The sequence below is a fragment of the Rhinopithecus roxellana genome, chromosome 3 (genome assembly GCF_007565055.1).
Source record: "Rhinopithecus roxellana isolate Shanxi Qingling chromosome 3, ASM756505v1, whole genome shotgun sequence".
NCBI lineage: Eukaryota > Metazoa > Chordata > Mammalia > Primates > Cercopithecidae > Rhinopithecus > Rhinopithecus roxellana.
In genome coordinates this window covers 6,572,319-6,598,029 of record NC_044551.1, presented here as the reverse complement: position 1 = coordinate 6,598,029, position 25,711 = coordinate 6,572,319, and the positions used below count along the sequence as shown (strand labels likewise).

Genomic DNA, 25,711 nt, shown 5'->3' with positions numbered 1-25,711 from the left:
AGTTAGGTTCTTCCTCAAAAGTGGTTTATGAAGAAGTCTTTACAGCTTCTACATCTTTACAGTTCAGTGTAAATGACTACCAACATGCTCTCTTTTAAACACAAAATGCCTTTTGCAAACCACAGTGGACATGGACCAAAATTTATTTTAAAACATTTCAATTCTGCCACTATAAGAAAATAGAAATTTGCAAAAGTCAACTGGAAACCACTCTTTATGATCTGGAGATGGAATATTTACATTGCAAAGTTACCTTAACTACCTGGCCATCCAGTTGACTACTGCACCATAAATTTCTCCCTCTAGAAGGGAGATTTTCTTACTGAGTGAGGTTGTCGATAAGATATTAAACAGCTCTGGAACCACAATGCAATGGTTTGAATACAATCCCCAGATTTCATGTGATGGAAGCCTAAAATTCATATGTTAATTAGAGATAGGGCCTTTGGGAGGTAATTAGCATTAGATAAGGTCATTAGGATGGGACCCCGTTATGAAACTGATTGCTTTAAAGAAGAGGAAGAGAGACCAGAGCTTATATACATGCTCTTGCTCTCTCACCATGTGATGCCTTCCACATCTTATGACACAGAATGAAGATTCTCACCAGATGCTAGCACTATGCTCTTGGACTCCCCAGCCTCCAGAACTGTAAGAAATAACTTCCTTTTCTTTACAAATTACCCGGTCTGTAATACCCTATTATAGAAATGCAAAACAGACTGAGACATATGATGTCAAAGTTGGTGCTAAATTTCCTGTTTACCTAATTATTGTCCTACTACAAGAAAGATCTGAACTTGCATTCCAATCTATCTGACAGGTTCAGGATCTTTTTAAATTAAATGTATCTTATAAAGGACAATTACTTACATATACTGACAAACTATGTTCCAGGGAATATTCTTTGTGATCTTAAAAGTTACTCTAAAGAAAAATAATGTGTCAGTGTGTAAGTTTGGAAAAAGCTTTGCACTCTATTTCTCTCTTGGAGATTCGTAACGCAGATTTAGGATATGGAAGTTCTAGAAAAATCTTGACTTGAAGAAATCTGTTCATTGTATTTAAGCCACCAATTCCCAAAAGAATTTGCCAGTGAATATGTTTTTCAGGAAATATTTTATAATATCAAAGAAATTTGGTATTCCTGAAACTACAGTTGGAGAAATTTTTTAAAGATAGTTGAAAAGGGACAATAATAAGAAAAGGCAACATAAAAGGAGTTGAAATGTAGGAAATGTTTATATGACTTACCTTTGATTTTGTCAGTCATAACAGTAAACTGGCTGGGTGTGGTGGCTCATGTCTGTAATCCCAGCACTTTGGGAGGCTGAGGCGGTTGGATCACCTGAGGTCGGGAGTTCCATGCCGGCCTAGCCAACATGGTGAAACCCTGTCTCTACTAAAAATAAAAAATTTAGCAGGGTGTAGTGACATGCATCTGTAATCCCAGATACTCAGGAGGCTAAGGCACAAGAATTGCCTGGACTCAGGAGGCAGAGGCTACAGTGAGCCAAGATCGTGCCCTGCATTCCAGTCTGGGTGACAGAGCAAGACTCCATCTCAAAAAAAAAAAAGGAAAAAAAGAGTAAATTGCTTTCGCTTTGGGACATTCCTTAATTTGACTTCCCCAGGAGGATGATGAAGGAAACAATTAATAACTGAAAAATTCTTATAATAAATTAAGTATAAGATATGCTCTTTATTGAATGACAACAGTATAACATGACATAAATATCAATAACTACTGACGTCAATATAAAACAAGGAGGTAATATGAATAGAGAAATATTAATAAAGATATAATATTAACATCATTAGAAAGGGGAGGAAGCTTACTTTCTAATTTCCCCTCTTGCTATTTTTTTGAATAAGAAATGATTTTGGTTGTAGGTCAAAAATGGGCAAATACTCTCAATATTATATTGTTTTATCTAATGAATTCTAAGACACTTTTTATTATTATACTTATCTTACCAAAAAGAAAAAATAGGATCAGTGTCATGTTCATGATTGTTCAGCAAGCAATTGGCCCAGTTGCTTCAATCTTGACATATCTGATTAAAATTCCAAACGTTTTCTGCTATATGGTTTTAACTTAAGCAACTGTAGGATGATTGGCTTAAAATAAGCATATGTGTGTGTACCCCCACAGAAGAAAAAATCTGAGAGAAATATATCAGATTCTACAAAACTCAACTGTTATTCTGTTTCTCTAATATCTAGGTAGAAAGCTGTATTCAGAGGAAGATTTAATTGCTTCAATCCAGAGCATATTATTTATTTAAAACCAAAAAGCCTAGCGCTTCTCTTGGGCCTATTGTCAGTCACTGGCCATTCCCTATGACTAATCTATATTGAAGATATTTGGAGTTTAATCCTGAGTCACTCTGTAGCAAAACTGCCGGGTATACCTACAGGGTAGTGAATAGAAACATGAAAGGTTTGCTTCATTAAAGAATTCATAAGGTTAAATCCATATGTAACAGGTGCAACTTGCTGCTATAGCTGCCCCTTTGCCACCCATATATGTTACTTTGCCTCAAATGATGTTATTCTCTCTCCTAATGTGGTAAAAGGAATGAAGAGATTAGCCACATAAGTTCACACAGTCCAGGTATTTCAGAATCAGTAAAGTGAGTCTATTCACAAGCCTAACAAAGGAAATGAGGATAGATTATGGCCACTGCTAATGAAATTTATATTTCAACCAACAATACAGTTAAGTGAGGAATGATCTCTTGTTCCTAGTTGACTAAACAGCAAAATTCACCTTTATCCTAAATCTCATTATGAATTTAAGAGAATGATATGAGTTGAATTTAATATCCTTATGTTGATCAGGTGAAAATCCAGGAAGAAAAGAAACCATCTACATTATGGTAGATGCCTTCGGCTTATGAAAACTTTGGTAGGTCTTCATTTGTCAGACTTATTCTTCCATTTCTTTTCAGTGCTACCTAAACGGGAAAAGTTCCCTTATGCCCCTAGCAGGGTGTTCAGTGGGGGTGTGGCCTGCTTCTTTGGTCAAATCTCTAGGGGGAACGTGCAGACAGGCTCCGGGGCTCCGACCTCATGGCAGCATCTAGCGGTGAATGTTTACAGCTCCTGAAGTTCCAGCGGGCATGTGTTACCATATGCTCTTTTAGTTTGGCCATTTATAGATGGCTTGTGTTTATCAGCTCAATTAGACCCCCTGACTTATTGCAATGTGTCCGGAATTTATTCCTTCCAGTGAGTTCTTGGTCTCGCTGACTTCAAGAATGAAGCCATGGACTTTCACAGTGAGTGTTACAGCTCTTAAAGATGGTGTGTCCGGAGTTTATTCCTTCAGATGTGTTCGGAGTTTCTTCCTTCCGGTGGGTTCATGGTCTCCCTGACCTCAGGAATGTAGCTGCAGGTCCTTGAGGTGAGTGGTACAGCTCATACAGATAGTGCAGACCCAAAGAGTGAACGGCAGAAAGTTTTTTGTGAAGAGCAAAAGAACAAAGCTTCCACAGCGTGGAAGGAGACCTGAGTGGGTTGCCACTGCTGGCTAGGGTGGCCAGCTTTTATTCCCTTATTTGGCCCCACCCACATCCTACTGATTGGTCCATTTTACAGAGTACTGATTGGTGCATTTACAATCCTTTAGCTAGACACAGAGTGCTGATTGGTGCCTTTTTGCAGAGTGCTGTTGGTGCATTTACTGTTCTTTAGCTAGACACAGAGCGCTGATTGGTGTGTTTTTACAGAGTGCTGATTGGTGCATTTGCAATCCTTTAGCTAGACATAGAGCACTGATTGGTGCATCTACAATCCTCTAGTTAGACAGAAAAGTTCTCTAAGTCCCCACTCCTAGTCCAGCTGGCTTCACCTCTCAGCAAGCACAGACGGCTTTCTATATCCTGGGGTTTCTTGCCTTGATGTACCAAAAGAAATCACACCTAGGCTTGGAGAAAGAGTGCAAGGGTTTACTGAGTGGAAGTAGCTCTCAGCAGATGGGGGAGCCAGAAGGGAGTTGGAGTGGGAAGGTGGTTTTCCCCTGGCGTCCGGCCATTCAGTGGCTCTCCTCTGACCGCCAGGCCAAACTCCTCATCCTTCCGCGGATGGATGGCCTAAGAGCCTCTGCTGGTGCCTGTCCATGTGCTCTTCCGTGGTGCGTTCCTCTCAATGTCCAACTGCTTGTGTCTTCTTCTGCCCGTGTGTTCCTCTCCACGTACAGGTGTTTGTGTGTGTACCCGCTAGGGTCTCGGGGTTTTAATAGGCACAAGATGGGGGTGTGGTGGGCTAGGGTGGTCTTGAGAAATGTGACATTTGGGCAGGAAAACAGAAATGAATGTCCTCACGTAGGTCCGTGGGCACAGGCCCAGGCATGGAGCCCAGCCAGGGACCTGCCTTTCTCTATCCAGCGCTTCCCTGCCCGAATCCTAAATCACTACCTGACCTTTAACTCCTCTTAAACCAATAATGCTTAAAAATGCCAGAAGGTAGCTTAGGATGAAGCCCACACTTTCCCTAAAATCATCCAAAATACACTTTTTGGAACTAAAATCAGCTTTTGTAAACAGAACTTGGAAATAGGCCCCCTGAAAGTTTCACCTGACTTTGCACTAGGCTCACATTCAAACATCTGAGGAACCAGCTGGCTGAGTCAGTCAAGCGAGGTCCATGGAGAGAGCTGCCTCTTCTCTGGGGGCAGGCGCTTTTCAGCTCCAGCTGATTGTTGATATGTAGAAATGTCTGATCATATTGTCTGATCATGAAGTTTTGCAAAGGAAGTCAGAAATTTTAATTTTCATCTGAAAGCTCCCAGTGACTAACTGATGACAATTTCTTGAAAATATTTTAAAACTCGCTGTACTTCAAGCAGATGTCTATTCTCTGGCAATATCCAATCTCGGCTCTAAAGGTTTACCTTATTCTCTACATGGATTCCATCTTTGCCTTTCATTTCTACTCATGTCATGTTCTCAAAAGAATATTACTGGAATAAAATTACACGCTTGTATCAGAAAATTATATTGACATTCATCTACAAACACAAATTCCCAGGAAAACAGATTGCAAATGAGATTTTGTGGTTTGTTTGTTTGTTTTTTGAGATTGACTTTTATGCTCAGAAGTGGATTTGGTTTTAAAAACCTGACATTCAGTTAAACATCTAGTTCTTCTTTGCACTTTTAAGTTGAATTTTAAAAATTTACATTGTGTCTTTATATCTCAACAAAAGACTTTAAGAGGACTCTATTATAGGATCCCAGTTAAAACTTAATTACATTCCCTTTAATATTTTATATTGCATTTATAATATACTTGACTTCCTTTTTAAATACTGTTTTGCAATTGTCTGCTATAACAAGTACTCCTAAGTATGCAAACATTCTTATAAATTGAATAAATTAAACTTATAAGATGATAAATTTAAGTTATCATCTAATACTAAATTTAAATGTCATAAGACTTCAGCTTAAATTTCTAAAGCCATGTCAGTTACTTAAATTTCAGTTTTTAATTGGGATTATAGTACTAATACATTACTATATGTGAAGTATTAACATACAGTTTCAATGTTAGGGTTAAATGTAAAGATTCTTTCTGTAACAAAAATTATTAATTCCATGATTCAGTTTATCTTAAATACTTATGTACTTAATACTAAGTCTTCTTGAGATGAAATGGTACTTCACTACTAAAGAAGCTATTATGCTATCTAAATTAAACTTTTTATTTGTAACCTAGGCTGGCTGAGATTTTATATACACAACCATAGCTGTAGACTGAGATATTTACTGCAGTGCTGTCTGAGATGTTAAAAGAACATACCAAGACCTGTTAATTATTCAGAATATAGGAGTGATATCCTACTTCTCAGACCACATATAGTTCACATCCCCAGGTTTAAATTATTAGTATTGTTATGTTGGAGCTGGTTTAAAAAGGTTCGTGAGGAGTGATTGTTAAAATTTCAGGAATTGTGCAAGCCAGTTGTTAACACAACCATTATGTAATTATAGAAACTTACAATTAAATGAATTATGTTAAAAACAAAGGCAACAAATACTGTAAGCTCATCACTAATTGTTTCCCTACATTTTATTATTATCTATTTCTTGAGGTTATTTATGTCTGTTACATCCATATGCTAGAAATACTTTATAATGATGTACTGCTGTGTATCTCTTTCCAACTCCGCATTCGGTGACATCACTCTGGTAGTGAGAAGTCCACCATGGTAAAAGAAATTATATCACAGAAATTGGAAAATGCAACAAATCAAGGTTCTGGTCACCTCTGAAAAAGTTAGCTGCCAAACATTTATTAGTACACCAGTAGTTATGTTATTATCTCATTCTCTGTCTGCACTCCCCTCCAGGATACCCTATCACATGTTTGGATTTTACGTTTCTTTATCTCTTGAAATATTTAAAGATCTTTCATGTAGTTTCAAAGTTCTTCAAAATTCATATAGTTCTATACTTATCATATTTTTTTCTATTTACTAGGATCACATAAATCACATAATAAGTTTGTATCTCATTGAAACTCTTCTAACATGTCTATATGATCATAAGTTTAAAGGCCATCCTGCTGCCACTGATTTCAAAGGGGTATAAAAGAAAGGCAATTTTAGTTATTTCATTGAAGCCTGTTGCCTTATTTATTGTCTGTTTGTTTATTTATAGAGACAAGGTCTTGCTCTATCACTCAGGTTGTAGTGCAGCGCTGTGATCATGGCTCACCACAGCCTTAAACCCCTGGGCTCAAACAGTCCTCTCACCTCAGACTCTCAAGTAGCTGGGACTATAGGCACACACCACCATGCCCAGCTATTTTTTAAATTTTATGTAGAAAGGGGGTATCACTGTGTTGACCACACTGGTCTTGAACTCCTGGCCTCAAGTGATCCTCCTGCCTCCCAAAGTGCTGAGATTACAAGCGTGAGCCACCGTCCCTGACCCAGGCCTGTTGCCTGATTTCTTACAGTACTAATTTTTTTATAAGCTTGGAACAGAGAATATGTTCCAACTTGCATGGCTGGGCTAAAATATCTAATCATTTAGTACTTCATAGCATAGATAGATCCGTAGTTTGTTAATTTAACTCAACTTAGAAGTGACGTTTTTGTACTGCAATCATTAAAATCAATTTTGTTTTACATATAAACGTATTATCAGGCTAATCCCAGAGCAAAATCTATTTATTCTTTTCAATTGAATTCCAGACATTGATGAACCATGTTATTATTTTCTAACACTGCATATGGAAGTTTGTCTTTTTAATTTGAGTTCACTAATATAATTAAATTGTGGCAATTCAAACAAAGAGATGCCTTCCATTAGTAAAGCTAGTAAGACATAACGAAGGGCTAGAACAAAGCATGAATCTAAACATGTATAGACCACAGTCTCTTCCAAGTGGGGAAAAACAAAGTGGAATCTACAGGTTTCTGTTTATAGAAGAGTTTATTACCAGGTTTAGAAATATACTGGTTCTCTCATGCATGGAATACCCATAAAATACCAACATTGGTTTTTCTGTGTACCTTATGAAGAGGCAGCTATTCATTTTTAGTCACACTTATTTTCAGGAGATTAAAATCTCTATAAGGTAAAAATGGTCTGAAGATGTTACAAATCACAGAGGCCTAAAGCAGGAATGACTCCATTCTTCATGATCACCCACGCAATTTTGCTCCTTCTCCAACCTTCTACTGCCTGTCATCCTGCTGCTTAGCTAACTATAGCTCTTAGCAACTATGTCACTTCGGTATTTAAGAGAAGGAGAAGGTAGAAATGGTACAAGATTCATGGAAGAGAAAAACTAAGAAAGAAAGGTAGGGCGTTAATATGCTGGTTAAGGCTCAGATTCATTCTCTGCCCTTCCTCTGCTTTATTTTGCAATATTACAATGACCTTAACAACTGTATTTCCAAAGCTATTTTTTTCTACTGACTTTCAGCTCATTTGGTCAATGGGAGATTGGAGGGCAAGAGGAAGAAAGAATCCAAAATATTTTGTCCCCCTTTTTTCTCACCCAAATAGGCACAGGGGTCATCTCAAGCAGCGACGACAATTGTCCCATGATCTCAAAATCCTGGTAAGCAGTGACCATCATGATTCTAGTTTCTCCCAGAAGACTCAGTTCTGGGCTCTAGTAACATGACTTTTTCTCTGAGTCTCTCTAGCCATTAGGATAGTAATGCCTTCCTGCTGCTGTGAATCTCTGGGTTGCTTCACCACCGATCTCTTCTATCATCTGTATAACCAACAATCTCCATTAGATTCCTTCTCTCTGAGAGTCCCGAAGTGATCCCAACTGGATCACGACTTACACAGAACTGAAAACCTGATCACAACTTACACAGGACTGAAAGTGGGAGAAACTAGAATGAGTCAGTTATTTTCTTTTCTAGATAATTAGGGTTCCTGCCATTACAGATGTGGAAAGAGGCAGAAGAAACAGAACAAGAAGAGGAACAAATACTTATTGAGTACCTTTGATGTGCAAGTGTTTTATTATTATTTTGTCTTCACAGATGAGAAAACAGAAGCTTAGAGAGATTAGGTATTTACTGAAGATCGCATTATTAACATGTGGTTGAACAGAAATTCGGACTCAAGACTTGACTCCAAAGCTTTTCCACTGGAGTATGCTTCCTCCCTAGCTGACATGAGGTTACATTCAGAAATATTTCTTGAAGCGTTGACGGGACTAAGAGTTAAAAGTCGTAAATGTTAAATAACCTAAGATCAAGGTTACTGTCGTGGCCACACCAAGTTTAGTTGAGGGTATGTGTTATTTTATTTTTTAAGAAACAAGGTCTCCCTCTGTCACCCAGACTAGAGTGCAGTGGCATGGTCATAGCTTACTGCAACCTCAAACCTCTGGGCTCAAGCAACCCTCCTGCCTCAGCCTCCCCTATAGCTGGGACATACAACAAAACTACCAAATCTTTAGGATTTGTGAGGGCTAATGGAGAAACATTCCTGGGGATCAAAGGTGTTCATTAAATAAATCTATTATTTTACTGTTGTTTATTGTGGAATTCAGGGTACCCTTATTTGGAAGGGTAATTTATTTGGGAATATTTTATTCTCCTTCTCCCATGGCAAAGATTTATCAACACTGTTATGTTTTATGGAGATGTCCTCTGTACTCCTCCCCTAGAAATGCAGTTGGGAAGAAGGGGTGACAGAAATCCATCCTTATGTGTTCTCGTTCACTCCCATGATGTTCTCCAAAAGTTAGTTACTTCCAAATGTTGCTTTCTCTTGAGATGTAGACCTGCATATCCACTGTTTTCTGGACCTATGTGGGCAGCCTCATACAAATCTGATTTGATATGTCTAAAACTCACTATATTTTTCCATCAAGCTCTTCCTTCTGTATTCCTAATTTGCTATAGTTAATGGCCCAAGAATGCAACCCTTCCCCTACTGACTCCCTCAGCCAATCCTTCTACACCTCACCTTCTTTCTTAGGCACCACATTCAACCAGGCTCCAGATCCTGTTAAAATCAACTTTCTAAGTTCCTCCCAAATCAATCTTCATTTACTCGTTCATTTGATAGTTGACTGTCCAGTACCAGATCTTATGCTCTGTACTGGGAACATTGAAATGAATTGGGTGGGCCAAATGAGGTACTGCCTAACTCTTCCTTTGCTCCTTTTCATTAAGTCTCAGGTCCTTTCTCACCTGAGTCATGGCGTTAATTTCTTTACTGTTTGGGCTGTTTCCACCTTGTTCCCCACGCCTGTCTCCTATGCTCCCAGAATAAATTTTAGGAATCTGAAATACTGTCACTTTCCTCCTTGAAATTTCTCAGTAGTTTGGCATAGCCTTTAAAATGCAGCCTAAAAGCCATGGGTTGCACCATTCATGTCTTCCAGCCTTTTTCTATAATACTTCAGACTTGCACACCCACTTCTGTGAACTCTTCCATCCCCCGGGCTTCTGTACATGCTATTCCCACTGCTTATAACACTCTTCCCCATCACATACTTCTATTTAACCCCCACTCATTTTCAAACTCAGTAAAAACAAATTTCTTCTCTGGAATCTATTCACTGAGCCCAGCCCATGCCCGGGGCTTCTTCCTCATGATTCCTGCTGAGTTCCCACAACATCCAGTACATACCTTTATCATAAAATCACACCACTTATCACACTAATAGGTAAATGTCCTGTCTTCTCCATTCCACTGTGACTTCCTTGAGGGCAGGGGGGCCTTGGGTTCACTCTGTGTCTCCAGTGCCAGGCCCTGGATGTGGCACACAGCAGATGCTCAGTACATGTAAGAATGCTAAGTGTGTATTTTGAAATCATGACGTAGTACACAATCTTCCACTTTGAAACTCAAAAGGAAGGAACATTTTCTATTTGGAAACTATTGTTTCTTCTCTGCTTATAAAAATACAACTGAATTTGTATACATGGTCAGAGAACTCCAGCCAGCAGGAGTTAATCTAGGACTTGTGAAATACTCATATTCCCTGGATTTGGCTTTTATTGATACAATATACCAGGTGGAGTTTTAACAATTTTAGAAAAATGTAAAAGTGCAACTGGCATCTCTATACTATGCTGTACAGGATCACATTGTAAATACAGCCTTAACAAACCAAAGCACTTCTTTTCATAGGACAGTATTTTCCTTATAGTGGGATTACAATTGAACAAAAAATATTTACATCTTATGCAGATCCCTGTAAGTTGAGTAACAGGATGAGCAGCTTTCCTTTACTACACTTGTCAAAGAGTAGATCCCACTGAAAAAGAAAACCTCAGATCTACCTCTTAGATAATTTAAGTTCAAAAGATGGACCCCAAACCATAACTTGGTTCCCATACCACTCCTCAACTACCATGCACCAGAAGGAAAATAAAATGACTTATTCACAAAGAATTTCTCACTACTGGAATTATGTGCTAGTACTGCCAGCGGCACTGGAAGTGTTTAGGCAGGTTTATGCTGAGTAATATGTTTAGGTGGTGCATGCATTCTAATTCAGAGTTTTGCCCATATTAAGATAAACTTCCTGTACCTACTGACACTTAACAACAGAGATCTGTTTACTCTGGCTTTACCTCCAAGCTAAACAAGTTTTAAAGAAATATTAGAGAGAAATTGTGTTTGGATTTTGTAGAAGGCTTATATTTTGGTTGTAACAAGAATGGTGTTCTCAAGCTAGATCTACCCTGAAAGTTTATGATTGTAATTCAGGTATTAGACTTCCTAGAAACTGTAGTTAGAAAAAATTAAAGATCTAACTTTCGAGTGTGCTTCTATACTCAGTGGCTTCTTGGCACTGCTTGGCATGACATTATCAAAAAATGTCATGATGTGGTGGAGTTCTACTAAAGACAGGAAACCATTATTTCTGCTTTTTCATACTCTTTATTGCCAACAGTTTAAAATGGTCAACATAAAAAAAAAAAAAAAGACATTTTGATAATAAATACTGCTCTTTGGGCTGTAATAAATAAAAAGTTTATTAACAAGGAATGCACTTTTCCAGCCACAAGTATCTTCAAAAATTAATGAAAAAAAATTATGTATGGCCATAGTTCACAGTTACGCAGCCAAAAGCTGCTCCAATTACAGCCTTTAAACAACATGGGAGCTTCCTCCCTTCTCCCTCCCCTTCAGGAAGTATATTCACAGTTCCAAGTCCTCTGGCTGAAATGCTCTCAACAGAGAGAATTTAAGAATCAATGCACCTTTCTGCAAAATTGTCTGAAAAACCTTTTAAAACAGGTATCTCAACGAAAACTGCATTCTGGTTCACTCTTGGATTGTCCAAAGTCAAGAACTGTATGCCTTAGCCTGTTCTGGTTCCACCGAGTCCAGCAGGCCACAGGGGAATTGTTTTCGTACCACCACATGTCCATCTTCTTCAGCATGCTCTAGATCATTCTACTGGCTTCCCTGTAGATCTCACAGTGGAAAAGAGGAGTCCCATAGGGTCCATTCGAAAAGTCTTTCAGTTACATCTCTGTAAGAGCATGTTCAGGGCATATTCCATTCGATTTTTTAATTCTAATGAACAGCCAGACATCAGCAGAGTTGTCAGTCTGAAAGTTGTGGATATCCTGTCCTCATTGATGTAAGTGAGAAGGTATTCTTCATTTTGGCTACAGATGATTATTTTTGTGTGATCATGGTAGAAATTCACCTTAAAAAATAAACATAGATATTAGATCTCTCAAAATATTCAAGAATTAGAAAAATTCAGTCAATTACTAAACTAGCTAGGCACAAATTTTTCTGTGTAGGACCTAAACATGCGCTTTCCTGAAGAGTTCATTTACCTGAAAGGTGCCATCATTAAAGAGCATCATTAGGGCCTTATCAGATTTTAGCCACTGAAGGAGGTAGAGCCGAGGTCTTCGAATATCAGTAACACTAGGCAGATCTCCACCCTGGAAGAGATTAGGAGAGTAAGTTAGTGCCTACAAAGATTTTGTAGCATGCACTCTATTATTATTCTAAGAAAATCCTCTCAAACTTAAGCAAGCATTAGAGTGGCTTTGGAAATCCCTGCCTCCACCTCCCAGAGATTCTGATTCAGTACATCAAGGATAGGACAGGAGAATCTGTTTCTAACAAGCTTCAAAGTGATGCAGATGCTACTGCTCTGTGGACTACACTTCAAATGTCACCACTCTAAAGTCACAGTACTTACATCCATGAGGTTCTCCTCCATGTAATGAGAAAAGTATTTCAGCACCGTCACTTGACTAATAAATTGCTCAGGAGCATCTGTTGCTGGGAAAACTGAGCATTGGCCAAGCTCTGCGTAATAGTGAACTGTTCTATAAAAACAGGAACGAAAGGGAGAGAAGAGGAAAAAAAATAGAAGCAGTTAATCACTGTTTTTAGATTTCTTTAGTGCAAGACTAGAGAATGACAGGATTTCATTAATTGATACACTTACTTTTTGTCTGGAAGGAGGCTCATGTGAGCACCATTGTTGAAAAGGACACCGACGGTGTGGTCTGAGAGCTGGTACCCGAAGCCGTATTTGTTAGAGTAATCAACCCATTTGGTGACCCACTGAAATGATGTGCTCAGCTGCTCTTTGGGAATGCAATCGGCTTCTGGCATGTTTTCCAGACATCCCCGAAGAACTCTTGCCACTGTGTCTGCAACACTTCCCATTGTACTGTCTTCAAGGCCTGAAAAGGCAGAGAGAAATGTTTCAAGTTATACAATATTTTAGCAATAAAACCTCAGGTTTGGTAGATGCCAAGTTTCACTCCATTAATTCAAAAGACATAGAACTCAAGATTATTTTCCAATTCCTGTAATCTTACTACTTCTATGTTAGATTAAGCTACAAAGTAAATTGACTTCAATTATTATGTATTTAGCACTGGCATTTAGAGTTTTGTTATTTAAAACATGACTGACAACCACTTACATTCACTGCTGCTGCTGCAGCTGCCAAGAGTCCCTCTGACTATCATCCGAATAGCATCCCCAATCTGCTGCTTGTTTTCTACTGCGGGTGTTCCAGACCTGGCAACTGTGGTGGTAGGTGGTTGGAGCTCCTTAGGAGAGAGAAGATTTATGCAATGAGTCAAGCATCTAAATTCATTTAAGGCTGAGAATTCCAGATTAAGATGAAGAGTGAGGCAATTGCTGGGAAAGCTTATCAAAAAGCAACGGAGACAAGCCAGATAAAAGATAACGCAATAACGCACTTGCATGCACTGTAAAACTGAAAGACTTCCTTTTAGTTTTAACTTCCCTTTCAAAGGGTTTGAAGAAAAACTTTAGTAAATATGACATTTTTGAACCATGATAATCATAGTCCAAGAGTTATTTAATAAAGAGTAGAAGTAATGTAAAGTGTGAATATCTACTTTAATCTTTCCCAACACACCTCATCTGTCCTGTGTTTGCTGGGTTGCTGAGTTATTGAAGTCTTTTTCAAATCATGCCTAAGCTTGTAGATGTCTTCATCTTCTTTAGACACTCTATCTGTATATCAAGAAACAGAATTACAAACATTAGTCTATCTTAACAAGGTAGGAACAGGGTTAGCCATATTTTCTCCTTCTTGCATTATTGACCAACTTATGACCATCCTGGGCAAAAACAGTATTTTACCTTTGCCATTAGCTGCAACTACCCCAAAAGCCCTCTTCAATGTTTGCAAAATAAAAAGCTGTCAATCACAATTCAAGGTATGGATTTATTATGCTATAAATATCAACATTTAAGAATATGCAAATATGGCCAAGTTATGCTACTATAAAATTCTCTTTTAACTAATTTACCAAATTTAAATATAATATTGGGTACAAAAAGGAAAAGAAGTCTTGTTAACTTACTATGTGTGTCAATATATCTTGCTTTGTCTTTTTTGCCACCAAAAAGAGCAGCAGCTGCTTTCTTAAAGAAATTCTTAGCTGGGCTTGATAAGTGGAAATCTGGAACTGTGTGACAACAGCTGGAAGACAGTCTGTCTGGAGTGAAGCCCTGTGGAACATTAGAAAAGGCCTCCAGTAACTGTCAGGTAGCTGGGATCAATACCATGTAATTAAAAAAAAAAAAGATGGTGCACCAACCTGCAAAAAAAAGTCATGTCGAATGATGTCATCCAAACTGGGACGATCCTCTGGGTTTTTGGACAACATACTAGCAATTAAGTGCTTCGCAGGAGCCAGCAATGAGGACGGCATTGTATACCTTGCTTCCCTTATGCACCTGTAAGTTTCTTTGAGATTTGTAGTTTCAAATGGGGGCCTCCCTAGTAACATTGTATACCTGTGTGCAAAGAAATACATCTTCAGCAATGGTCATAAAGCAGCTCTTTTCAAGTGTTAAAATTTAAATCCAAATTCGCTTTTTAATTATTCTGCTGCATTTACTTACATTACACAGCCCAGGGCCCAAATGTCTGATTCACAGCCATGCCCTTGTTTGTTCAGGACTTCAGGAGAGAGATAGTTTGGGGTACCACATATCGTTCTGGAAAGACAAAATATTGAGATCATGTTAGGAATTATTCCACTATTTAAACTTGGTTCTCTTGACGTGACTTGATGGGAGACAAAATCTTAAACAAAATCTTAAAATCTACACTGAATTTCTATTTGGAAACATTTGACTTTCAGCATCTGAACAATTGAGATCTGATCAAGTGAGTTTTGGTAATTTTTTTAAATGCACACACATTGTTTTAGCCCACATGCAAAGTGTGGTTAACCAAATAAAACCAGGGACATCGTGGCATTTTACACATTTCAGGCCAAGAAAAGACTTCATTGACTGCTTTCATAATCAATTTAGAGGCACAGGGTGCTCTGCCTAGTCCATAGTGGGCATTCAGTAAGTATTTCTTTAAATTAACATTGCTATGATTTATAGATTTTATCACTGGACCTCTGAAACATTAAATGCAAAACAGTGAAGGCATATTTGGTCTCTCCACAAAACTCTACTAGGATGCATCTTTCTGACTCTTACCTCCTTCTGTGTTCCAAGGGTTCTAGCCTGGCTGCCAAACCGAAGTCCCCAACTTTTAGTTCCATGGCTTCATTAATAAAAAAGTTCCCTAGATGATGAACAAAAAAAAATGTGAATGCTTTTGAAAATGCATTCTAACCAAGTACACATACATCCACTCTGGAGCCAGGCAGCCAATTGTTATATGAAAGTCGCCCATTCAAAAGCAAGATTGCAGCCGCTAGATCCCAATTAAGAACATTCATATGTAAAAAAAGACAGAGAGAAAAAAAGAACTCTAAGACAAAACTCAGCTTTTGGCATCAAGGACTTACCTAGTTTGAGATCTCTGTGCAAGATTTCTTGTTCATGAAGGTATTTCAGTCCAGACACAATCTGCCTGAGGTAGTATCGAACTTCTGGCTCTGTCAACACCTTTCTTGCTTTCAAAATATGAGCCATTGACTAGGAAGAGAAGAAGGAAAAAAGAGAATGTGTCAAACAGTTATCAAAATCACTGGTTTCCCTTTGCAGGACATGCAATGAAAATTAACTTTGCAGTGTAAATACTGCCACAGCTAAAATCCCGGATAAAATACTTTTTGAATACCATGTTAATTCGGGGTAAGTAAATGTTCTCAAATAGGAGTTGACACTTACCCTTCTACTGCAGTATTCCAAGAGAATGTAAATGTTTTCTTTATCCTCAAAGTAGTGGTAAAACTGCACTACATGCTTATGATGAAGAATTCTGTGAAGCTCTATTTCTTTGTCAATCTAAATGAAAAATCAAGACAAGGCTTATTAGCCTCTAGTCACCTCGGAAAAGCCAGTGATTACACATGCAGAAGACATTTTCCTAACAGGGAAGGGCCATCCTTGCACACAAAGAAAATATTTTACTCAAGAGTCATACACACCTTTTCCCTTTGATGAGGTTTAGCTACTCTGCTGTGAGGAATAATTTTTGCGGCGTAGACTTTGTTATTTGTCAAATCTGTCATCTCGTAACATTTTGCAAAGCCACCCTGAAAAGAAACAAAGCCGAGACGGAATTGAGTATGGCACAAAAATGGACGGCAGATATTTAAAATAAATAAATAAATAGGAAAAAAGCAAAGCAAAAAAAAATTGAGGAATGGAGGAGAGTGGTCAGAGGAAGGCATTCGACTTCGTTAAAGCTCCCTCATGAAGAGAAACGCATTGCTGGAAACAGCAACTTCAAACAGTTTCTCTTCTTCCTATAATATAAAGGGGAGCTTTATGGAGGGAGTTGGAGCGGGGAGACATGAAAAATAATGTCTGATGAGACTTGTTAGGAAAATTCCCTCGGAGCAGATGGAGGGAGAGATGTCTGATACAGAAAGCCCTCGTTTCCAGACTCCAGATGCATTTCTCTGGGCTGCGGGGTGGCACACAGTTGTGAGGCTAAGGAATGCAAAGCCGATCCCGAGCGCTGCCGGTGCACAAAAGCCAGGCAGCAGGTGAGGAGCCCACCTCGCGCTGGGATCTGAACCCCGAAAAACCTGGAAGCGAAGGGCGCGGGACCCCGCAGGCCTGCCCGGCTTGGGGTCGCCCGGACAGACCTCCCGCCCGCCCGGCAGCCCGACGCCCTCCGCTTGTCACCTTTCCCAGCACTTTGCCTCGGCAGTAGCGCTTCCCCGTCGTGGGGTCGACGATAATCCGCGAGATCTCGGGCCCCGAGTGCGAATGGTGGTGATGGTGGTGCGGGGCCGCCGGGGGCACCTGCGCCTGGGACTGAGGTGGCTGCGATTCCTCGGGGGGCTGCGGCGGCCGCTTCTTCTTCGAGTCCCCTCCGCAACCCTTGCCCAGCGCCTGCTCGCACATTTTGGTGCTGGCGGCTGGCTGGTAGGTGATAGTCCGCAAAAGCTCCATGGTCGCCTTGCCGCCCAGCACTGCCCGCTGCCACCCTCTAGGCGCGGTCACACGTCCGAGTCGGCCGTGGCTCTCGCACCCCTGCCCCTAGTGCCCACGCGCACCCAACACTCCGGTCCACTTGTGCGAGTGAGAAGCCTCGGCAAAGTCTTATATATTGGGCGGCGGGAAAGGGGCGGAGACTCGATACGCGACACCACGTCACGGCCGACGCCCCGCCTCACGGCCTGCCCAGCGCGCTAGGCCGGGAAGCAGGTCCTGTCCTGCCACCTAGGTCTCGCTTCCGAGCGGAGCCGCGCGCCTCGAACGCCGGCCGCCGAGAACTCTGGCAGCCACGGGCAGGCCTTCAGGGCCGTCTGTGGGCCCTGCCGCCCCGTTCTTCGAAGGCTCTGAGCCTCAGCGTAGAAAACAGAATCCCGAGGGCCGACGCCTGGCCCCACCCCCGCCCCAGCCACCTGGTGTCAGGGCAATGCCCTGACCCGAGCGAGTTGGGCGCGGGTGTAGACGCAGTCCCTCCCCCGCACAGCCCTTCCCCGCCGCCCCACGACCCGGCGCCTCTTGTGTAAAGGTATCAGGGTGCCCGGAGCCCGCCGCACGGGCACGCCAGGCCTCCTCCGGCCGTGTGACAAGGCCCCGCGCATGACGCGCTCGCTGGTGTCCAGCTGGGGCAGTGCCTAGAGGCCGTGCGGGTGAAAGGCCGGGATTCGGGGAGCCGGGCATTCGAGCCCATCGCCGCATCGCGCTGGGGCAGACTCGGGCCCGCAAGCTGGGATCCCGGGCCGATCGGCCAACAGTGCCAGCATCCCACTCGAGGCCTGGCTGGCCCCCGCCCGTCCCTCTAGAGCGAGCCTCTGTCTGAGGTCAGCCCCTGAACCTTGGAGAACGAGGTCGCCGCCTCGGCAAGGCGTCCTCCGCCGGTAGCCCGAAGGTTGGAAAGCAAGGGCGCCATCTTATGGAATGTTCCGGAAGTGCCGTCAGGTGTCGAAGTGGGCAGCGGTTGACGACTGTGGGCCTTTGACAGTTACTGGTACTAAAAATCGATGCCGATTGTGAGTTTGCAGAGTCATCTACGACTTCTTCCGAATGCATCTGTTGAGATGGCTCATGAACTGCCCTGGTTCCTGGAGAGTCAATCCGAGACTTTCTGGGGGTAGGGGGATTGGTAGGATGAAGAGAGCGTAGGCCAGAGAGTGCAAACACGGCTTAGTTTCCAACTTCCAGATTTTACTGTGCAGTTTGACCTAGGAACACGTATTTTTTTGTTTGTTTGTTTTGTTTTCTTGCTCTAATTACGATAGCGTAACATTTATTGAGGACTGTGCAGTATTTTGAAATGCCTTATTTAATCCTACAACAATTCTGAGAAATACTGTAAGGAAGGAAAAAATTTTCTACCTTTCAAAGTTTTGGCCTGCGTCCCTGTAACCAGACAGATTAACAAGAAAACAAAGAAGTTTGTTAACATGTATGTCTCATATATACATGGGAGATAACTAGGAAAATGAGAGAGGGTTTAAAATCGGGCTTAAATACTATCTTTAGCTAAACCAAAAGAAAAGAGTGTGGGGCAGGCAAGTTAAGGAACCATGACCAGGAAATGTACGGTAAATAGGAGTGGGGTTTCTTATTTCTTCTTTCATAAGTTTTTCATGATTTAGAGTCATTCTTCCTGGTACAGAAGAGACACTCTTACAAATGGAGTCTTGTGGGTTTTTTTTTTTTTTTTTTTTTTAATGTACGTTTCCCTTACAAAAGGGTAATATGCCATTTTTAGAGCGTCTCCTCGGTCTGCTGCTTCTCAAATAATTATCTCAAAATAATCCTTATTCCAGGGCCATATTTGAGGTGGCGTATTCTCATCCCCTCTCTTCATCTCATTATAGATGAGGCTTGGAGAATTTAAGTAACTATTCTATATTTTTACTAGATCATCGAGGTTAGGTTAATTGGCAGCACACTTGAATCTTTCTACCTATGTTAACAAGATATGGTAAACAGTGTTCTGAAGCTAAATTCCAGAGACATTTAGAATACCAGATTATTGAATCCCTGGAAGGTACATACAAAAAGGGTTGCTGCAGTCCACTGTCAAATTTAGGTATGTATGGTGTCAACATTAACAGAACATTTACAAAAATACTATGTCTCAGATACTTCCAGCGTAATGTGGAAAGGAGGCTCATTGCCATTAGAGAGGAGAAAGGGAAAGGCTTTGCCATTGTAGAGGAGAAAGGGAAAGTCTTTGCTGTCGCTTCTGTTTTTGATTCTTTGAAGAGTGCAGGGCAAGTCCAGGCATGTTTCTCACAAGTGACAATAGACTTTAACCCCAAGATTGTCAGGGATGGAATAAGGGGTGGGGCTTAGGGGTGGAAATTCAGAATTACGTAATCATCCTCTTTATTCATAAGCCTAGGGGTGACCTTTGCTTCCCAGATTTATGCAAACCTACTCTCTAAGATGTAGAAGGCTTGCAGGTTTAGAAAATATTACTAGAATTTCTCAAAGCTAGTTTACACACCATGTCTTTGTGGTTGATAATAAACTATATATGTGTGTGTGTGTATTTGTGTACATATATGTGTATGTGTATGTGTATTCATTTGTGGCCTAAGAAAAAATTGAAGAATAGATTGTCGTGATTAAAAAAAAAAAAATTCTATTACTTCTTTGATTAGCATACACTATGGTATGTATCTTTACCAAATGGACTTCAATATTTGATAAGTTATTGAACATTCCATGTGAAATTCAGGTCTGTTTTCCACAACATGGAGGCATTTAATAAAATATTAACGCTTCGTAAGTCTTATAGTGTTTTCTTTCCAACTGAGAAAATGATTTTTTTGGGGGAGGTTGTGGTGCCATCATGTGGACAGAACCAAAATTGTAATCCATAGAACAAAAAAGGAAATTAATGCACTTTCTATTAGGTAGAATAATTACTAAATATCATGGGGTCAATTTGGTAACCAGTAGGAAGGAAAAAATGGATCCATACTTCATATGTGACTTAATTTCAAACAAATAAAAGTTTGAAATACGTGAAATTATAAGATAATAAGAGAGAATTCTTTCATAGCCTTTGAGTGTGGTAGAACTTTCAACTGTTTACAAAATCTAGAATCCCTAAAAAAAAAACAAGATTAATTAATGTAACTATATATAAACAAAACCTTTTCATTGATTTAAAATGCAAACACCATAAATCAAGTCAAAGGATAAATAACACTAGAAAAATTTTCAACTCATCAGAGAAAGAGCTTATCTTCCTATTGTGTAAAAACTCCTACAATTGAATAAAATACCAATTATCCAATAGAAAACAAATGGTTCTTGTATTTGCTCAATTTCATTCATCAGAAGAGAAATTGAAATGAAAAGTATACTGAGGCACACTTTCCTACAAAATTGGCAAAACCCTCAAAAGTTGCCGTGAACGTGCTGAATTGCTGAAGTGCTGAGGAACCAGCCTTCCATATATTGCTGTTGGGAATGGTGATTGATATAATCTCAGTGAAAAGTAATTTGGTCAAATCTATCAAATTTAGAAATGAATCTATTCTCTTAGGAATTTATCCTATGGATGTCATCTCATATATAACATCAACAAATGATAAAAACCCTGACCAAATTAAGCCCAATTCTTACATTTGTAAATAAGGTTTTATTTAAAACAACCATGCCCATTTGCCAGGATCTAATTAAACTAAAGAGCTTCTGCACAGCAAAAGAAACTATCATCAGAGTGAACAGGCAGCCTACAGAATGGGAGAAAATTTTTACAATCTATCCATCCTGACAAAGGGCTAATATCCAGAATCTACAAAGAACTTAAACAAATTTACAAGAAAAAAACAATCCCATCAAAAAGTGGGCAAAGGATATGAACAGACACTTCTCAAAAGAAAACATTTATGGGGTCAACAAACATTAAAAAAAAGCTCATCATCACTGGTCATTAGAGAAATACAAATCAAAACCACAATGAGATACCATCTCAGGCATTTAAAATGGAGATCATTAAGAAGTCAGGAAACGACAGGTGCTGGAGAGGATGTGGAGAAATAGGAATGCTTCTACATTGTTGGTGGGAGTGCAAATTAGTTCAACCATTGTGGAAGACAGTGTGGCCATTCCTCAAGGATCTAAAACCAGAAATACCATTTGATCCAGCAATCCCATTACTGAGTATATACCCAAAGGACAATAAATCATTCTACTATAATGATACATGCAGATGTATGTTTATTGCAGCACTGTTCATAATAGCAAAAGACTTGGAGCTGACCCAAATGCCCATCAATGATAGACTGGATAAAGAAAATGTGGCACATATACACTATGGAATACTATGCAGCCACAAAAAAGGATAAGTTGATGTTCTTTGCAGGGACATGGACGAAGTTGGAAACCCATCATTCTCAGCAAACTAACACAGGAACAGAAAACCAAACACTGCATGTTCTCATTCATAAGTGGGAGTTGAACAATGAGAACATACTGACACAAGGAGGGGAACATTACACACTGGGGCCTGTCAGGGGGTGGGGGGCCTAGGGGAGGGATACTATTAGGAGAAATACCTAATGTAGATGACAGGTTGATGGATTCAGCAAACCACCATGGCACATGTATACCTATGTAACAAACCTGCACATTCTGCACATGTATCCTTGAACTTAAAGTATAATAAAAAAAAATTTTTAAAGACTATACATTGGGTACAGTGTACACTGCTCGAGTGATGAGTGCAGCATAATCTCAGAAATCACCACTAAAAGACTTATTAATGTATCCAAATACCACTTGTTCACCAAAAACCTATTAAAATAAAAAATAATAATTGGAAAAAAAAAAAAAAAACCATGCCCATTTGCTTATGTAGACATATTGTCAATGACTGCTTTCATGCTACAATGGCAGAATTCAGCTGTGACAGAGACCATATGGCCTGCAATGCCTAAAATATTTACTATCTGGCCCTTTACAGAAACAGTTTGCCGACCCCTCATGTATAAGGTTATTCATTGCAGTGTTGCTTGTAATAATTAAAGATTAGAAACAACCTAAGTGGTCATCAATAGAAAACTAGTTAAATAAATGATGATATGTTCATGCAGTGAAAATGTAGGCAGTTGTGAAAACAAAATGAAGATGCCTTTTAAGTATTGTTATGAGCAAATCTCCAAAATAGGCCGGGCGCAGTGGCTCACGCCTCTAATCCCTGCACTCTGGGAGACCGAGGCGGGCCGATCACCTGAGGTCAGGAGTTCTAGACCAGCCTGGCCAACATGACGAAACCCCCGTCTCTACTAAAATTACAAAAATTAGCTGAGTGTGGTGGCAGGTGCCTGTAATCCCAGCTACCAGGAGGCTGAGGAAAGAGAATCACTTGAACCTGGGAGGCAGAGGTTGCGGTGAGTCAAGATTGCGCCATTGCACTCCAGCCTGGGGGACAAGAGCGAGACAACCCCAAAATAAATATTGTGGAAAGCAAGTATAGGACTGTGTATGGCATAGTAAAATATGTTTCCTTAGAATAAAAAATGCGGGGAAAATAATATATTTTTATAGTCTTAAATGTGCATAAAGCATAAAATTTTTGTAAGGATTAATAACAAACTAATAATAGATTTTCTTCTATTTACTTGTTTACATATTTTTCTGAGAAGATTATTTACTTTTTTGATCATTTTTATGTGTTTTACTGTCTGAACCAGAAGAATACATTACTATTTAAAAATACATGTAAAAATACTTTTTAATGATGCGATTTGACTCATCAAAGAGAACTTTGTGTTCCACTCTCTGTTACACTGTATCATCTAATCAAGGTTTGCAATACATACTTTATATTAATTAATTAATTGATTATTATTTTTCTTCCCCACAGGTATGAAAGCTTCACGAACAGGTACATTTCTTAGTTTAATGCTATATTCCCCATACCTTGAATAGTATATGACAGAGTAAAAACTCAATTACTTGTTAGACACATTTATAAATACAAAACTATTGAGAAAACAAGATACCTCTTAGATTTGATCTTGCACAAACTTTTGAAACTCTCTGTGCCTCAGTTTCTTCTTCTGTAACAAGAGGATGACAATTTTTTTAAGGTTGTTGATATGGTATGAATGTTTTTGTTTCCACAACATTCATTTGTTGAAATTCTCACCTGCATTGTGATGGTATTAACAGATGGGTCTTTGGGAGGTGATTAGGTTATGGGGTTAGAGCCCTCATAAATGGCATTAATACCTTCATAATAGAGACCTAAGAGATACTCCTTGCCCCTTCCACCATGTGAGACCACAGCGAGAAGGTGTCATCTATGAGGAAATTGGCCCTCACCAGATACCAAATCTGCTAGCAACGTGATCTCGGATTTCTCAGCTCCTGGAACTGTTAGAAATAAATTTGTTGTTTATAAGCCACCTCGTTTTGTGGTATTTTGTTATAGCAGCCAGAGGGGCTAAGACAATCGTTATAATGATTAAAAAAGCCAATGCATAGAATGTGCTTAGAACAGTGCCTGTCACATGGTGGGAAATCTATAATGTTAGTTACTATTTAATATTCAGGAGAAAGGAAGGGGCAAGAAGAAAAACTACCAAGGGCAGGAGAGATGGACAAGTTGGAGCTTAACCCAAGGCAGAGTGGAGAGACACTGTCCCCAGTATCTGGTTTACTGAAAGGAATTCAACAAAACTGAATGGAACTGACAGGAAGAAAGAACAACAAATAAGCACTGTTTTTGTTTGCCTTTTTTAAAATTTGCTTTTGACTTGGGGAATTGACGAGAGAGAGACAGTGAGAGGACAAGCACCTAGGAGGCTGTCATCGCCAGGCAATGAAGAAGATGGCTCAGCTCTGGACCTCGAAAGTGAAGGAAGCTGCCTCCTAGCGGCTGTGAGGGAAGGGAAGGGGCTGGTGTGTTACTCTCAGTCTCTGTCTGGGAGGCCACCATGGTACAGGCTTCTGAGTGAACCTTAAAGAGCATCTGCTAATGCTATCACTCCACCTTCCCCTCACCCCACAACAGGCCCCAGTGTGTGATGTTCCCCACCCTGTGTCCAAGTGTTCTCATTGTTCAATTCCCACCTATGAGTGAGAACATGCGGTGTTTGGTTTTCTGTCCTTGCAATAGTTTGCTCAGAATGATGGTTTCCAGCTTCATCCATGTCCCTACAAGAGACATGAACTCATCCTTTTTTATGGCTGCATAGTATTCCATGGTGTATATGTACAATATTTTCTTAATCCAGTCTATAATTGATGGACATTTGGGTTGATTCCAAGTCTTTGCTATTGTGAATAGTGCCACAATAAACACATGTGTGCATGTGTCTTTATAGCAGCATGGTTTATAATCCTTTGGGTGTATGCCCAGTAATGGGATGGCTGGGTCAAATGGTATTTCTAGTTCTCAATCCTTGAGGAATCGCCACACTGTCTTCCACAATGGTTGAACTAGTTTACAGTCCCACCAACAGTGAAAACATGTTCCTATTTCTCCACATCCTCTCCGGCACATGTTGTTTCCTGGCTTTTTAATGATCACCATTCTAACTGGTGTGAGATGGTATCTCATTTTGGTTTTGATTTGCATTTCTCCAATGGCCAGTGATGATGAGCATTTTTTCATGTGTCTGTTAGCATTAGGAGATATAACTAATGTAAATGATGACTTGATGGGTGCAGCACACCAACATGGCACATGTATACATATGTAACGAACCCGCATGTTGTGCACATGTACCCTAGAATTTAGAGTATAATAAAAAATGAAAATAAAAAATAAAATTGTAAAAAATAAATACATAAATAAAAATTTTTAAAACAAGAACATCTGGCCATGACTGTGTGCCTGTGAGTGGTTGTGTGAACAGGACATAGGAAAGGAAAATAAATCTTGGGGCCGCCAAATTACTAAGCCAAATGGAAATGTCAAGCTGGGAAGTGTTTCAGACAAGTCTGCCTCCCATTTTACTCCTAAATAAGATAGCTACAGAGATTAAAGAAAAAAAATAAAGAAGAAGAAGAAGAAGAAGCCACATACCTCCCTCACAATTTGTCCACTAGGAAATTCCCTGTGAACCCCAAGATCTTTACCTTAAAACAGTTGTGTTGAATTTTACCCTGACAATGTAAATTGATAGCTTATCTTCAGAGGTGCAAGACAGAAAGTTATCCCTCTGCTCACTTGAGACAAATGTGTATCTGATTGCTGATGTAAAAAATGTAGATTCACTGAGCTAGACAAGGCATAAGTGACTCTTCCTCTACCTCCCTTTCACATGTAAATTGTATATTCAGTGAAAGGCTGATCAATGACTCAAAAGAATGCAACCGTTTGTCTCTTATCTACCCAC

The 25,711-nt window shown here is 39.8% G+C and overlaps 1 protein-coding gene across 2 annotated transcripts; it reads right to left on the bottom strand.

Moving 5' to 3' along the window:
• Positions 1 to 11,361: 11,361 nt before the first annotated feature.
• Positions 11,362 to 17,637, bottom strand: PLK2 (polo like kinase 2). Of its 2 annotated transcripts, XM_010366827.1 has the most exons (14): positions 17,067 to 17,637; positions 16,361 to 16,468; positions 16,101 to 16,217; positions 15,776 to 15,905; positions 15,462 to 15,549; positions 14,868 to 14,963; positions 14,561 to 14,759; positions 14,324 to 14,471; positions 13,873 to 13,970; positions 13,408 to 13,537; positions 12,922 to 13,162; positions 12,670 to 12,799; positions 12,296 to 12,406; positions 11,362 to 12,159 (listed from the first exon to the last, which is right to left on the bottom strand). In XM_010366827.1, the coding sequence occupies exons 1-14, from the start codon at positions 17,334 to 17,336 to the stop codon at positions 11,968 to 11,970; spliced, it is 2,058 nt and encodes a 685-aa protein (XP_010365129.1). In that variant the 5' UTR covers positions 17,337 to 17,637; the 3' UTR covers positions 11,362 to 11,967. The 2 variants fall into 2 exon arrangements, with proteins under 2 accessions (XP_010365129.1, XP_030783177.1); XM_030927317.1 differs by lacking the exons at positions 11,362 to 12,159; positions 12,296 to 12,406 and having other exon boundaries at positions 12,684 to 12,799; positions 12,918 to 13,162; positions 17,067 to 17,560.
• Between the last annotated feature and the right edge of the window lie 8,074 nt (positions 17,638 to 25,711).

Bases quoted from the DNA above. Each gene is read 5' to 3' on its own strand.
- PLK2 (XM_010366827.1), bottom strand. From the start codon at position 17,336: ATGGAGCTTTTGCGGACTATCACCTACCAGCCAGCCGCCAGCACCAAA. The intron at 13,163-13,407 runs GTAAGTGGTTGT...CTGCCTTTTCAG, and splicing joins CTGCAGCAGCAGCAGTGAAT to GCCTTGAAGACAGTACAATG. The intron at 12,800-12,921 runs GTAAGTGTATCA...CTGTTTTTATAG, and splicing joins AGCCTCCTTCCAGACAAAAA to AACAGTTCACTATTACGCAG.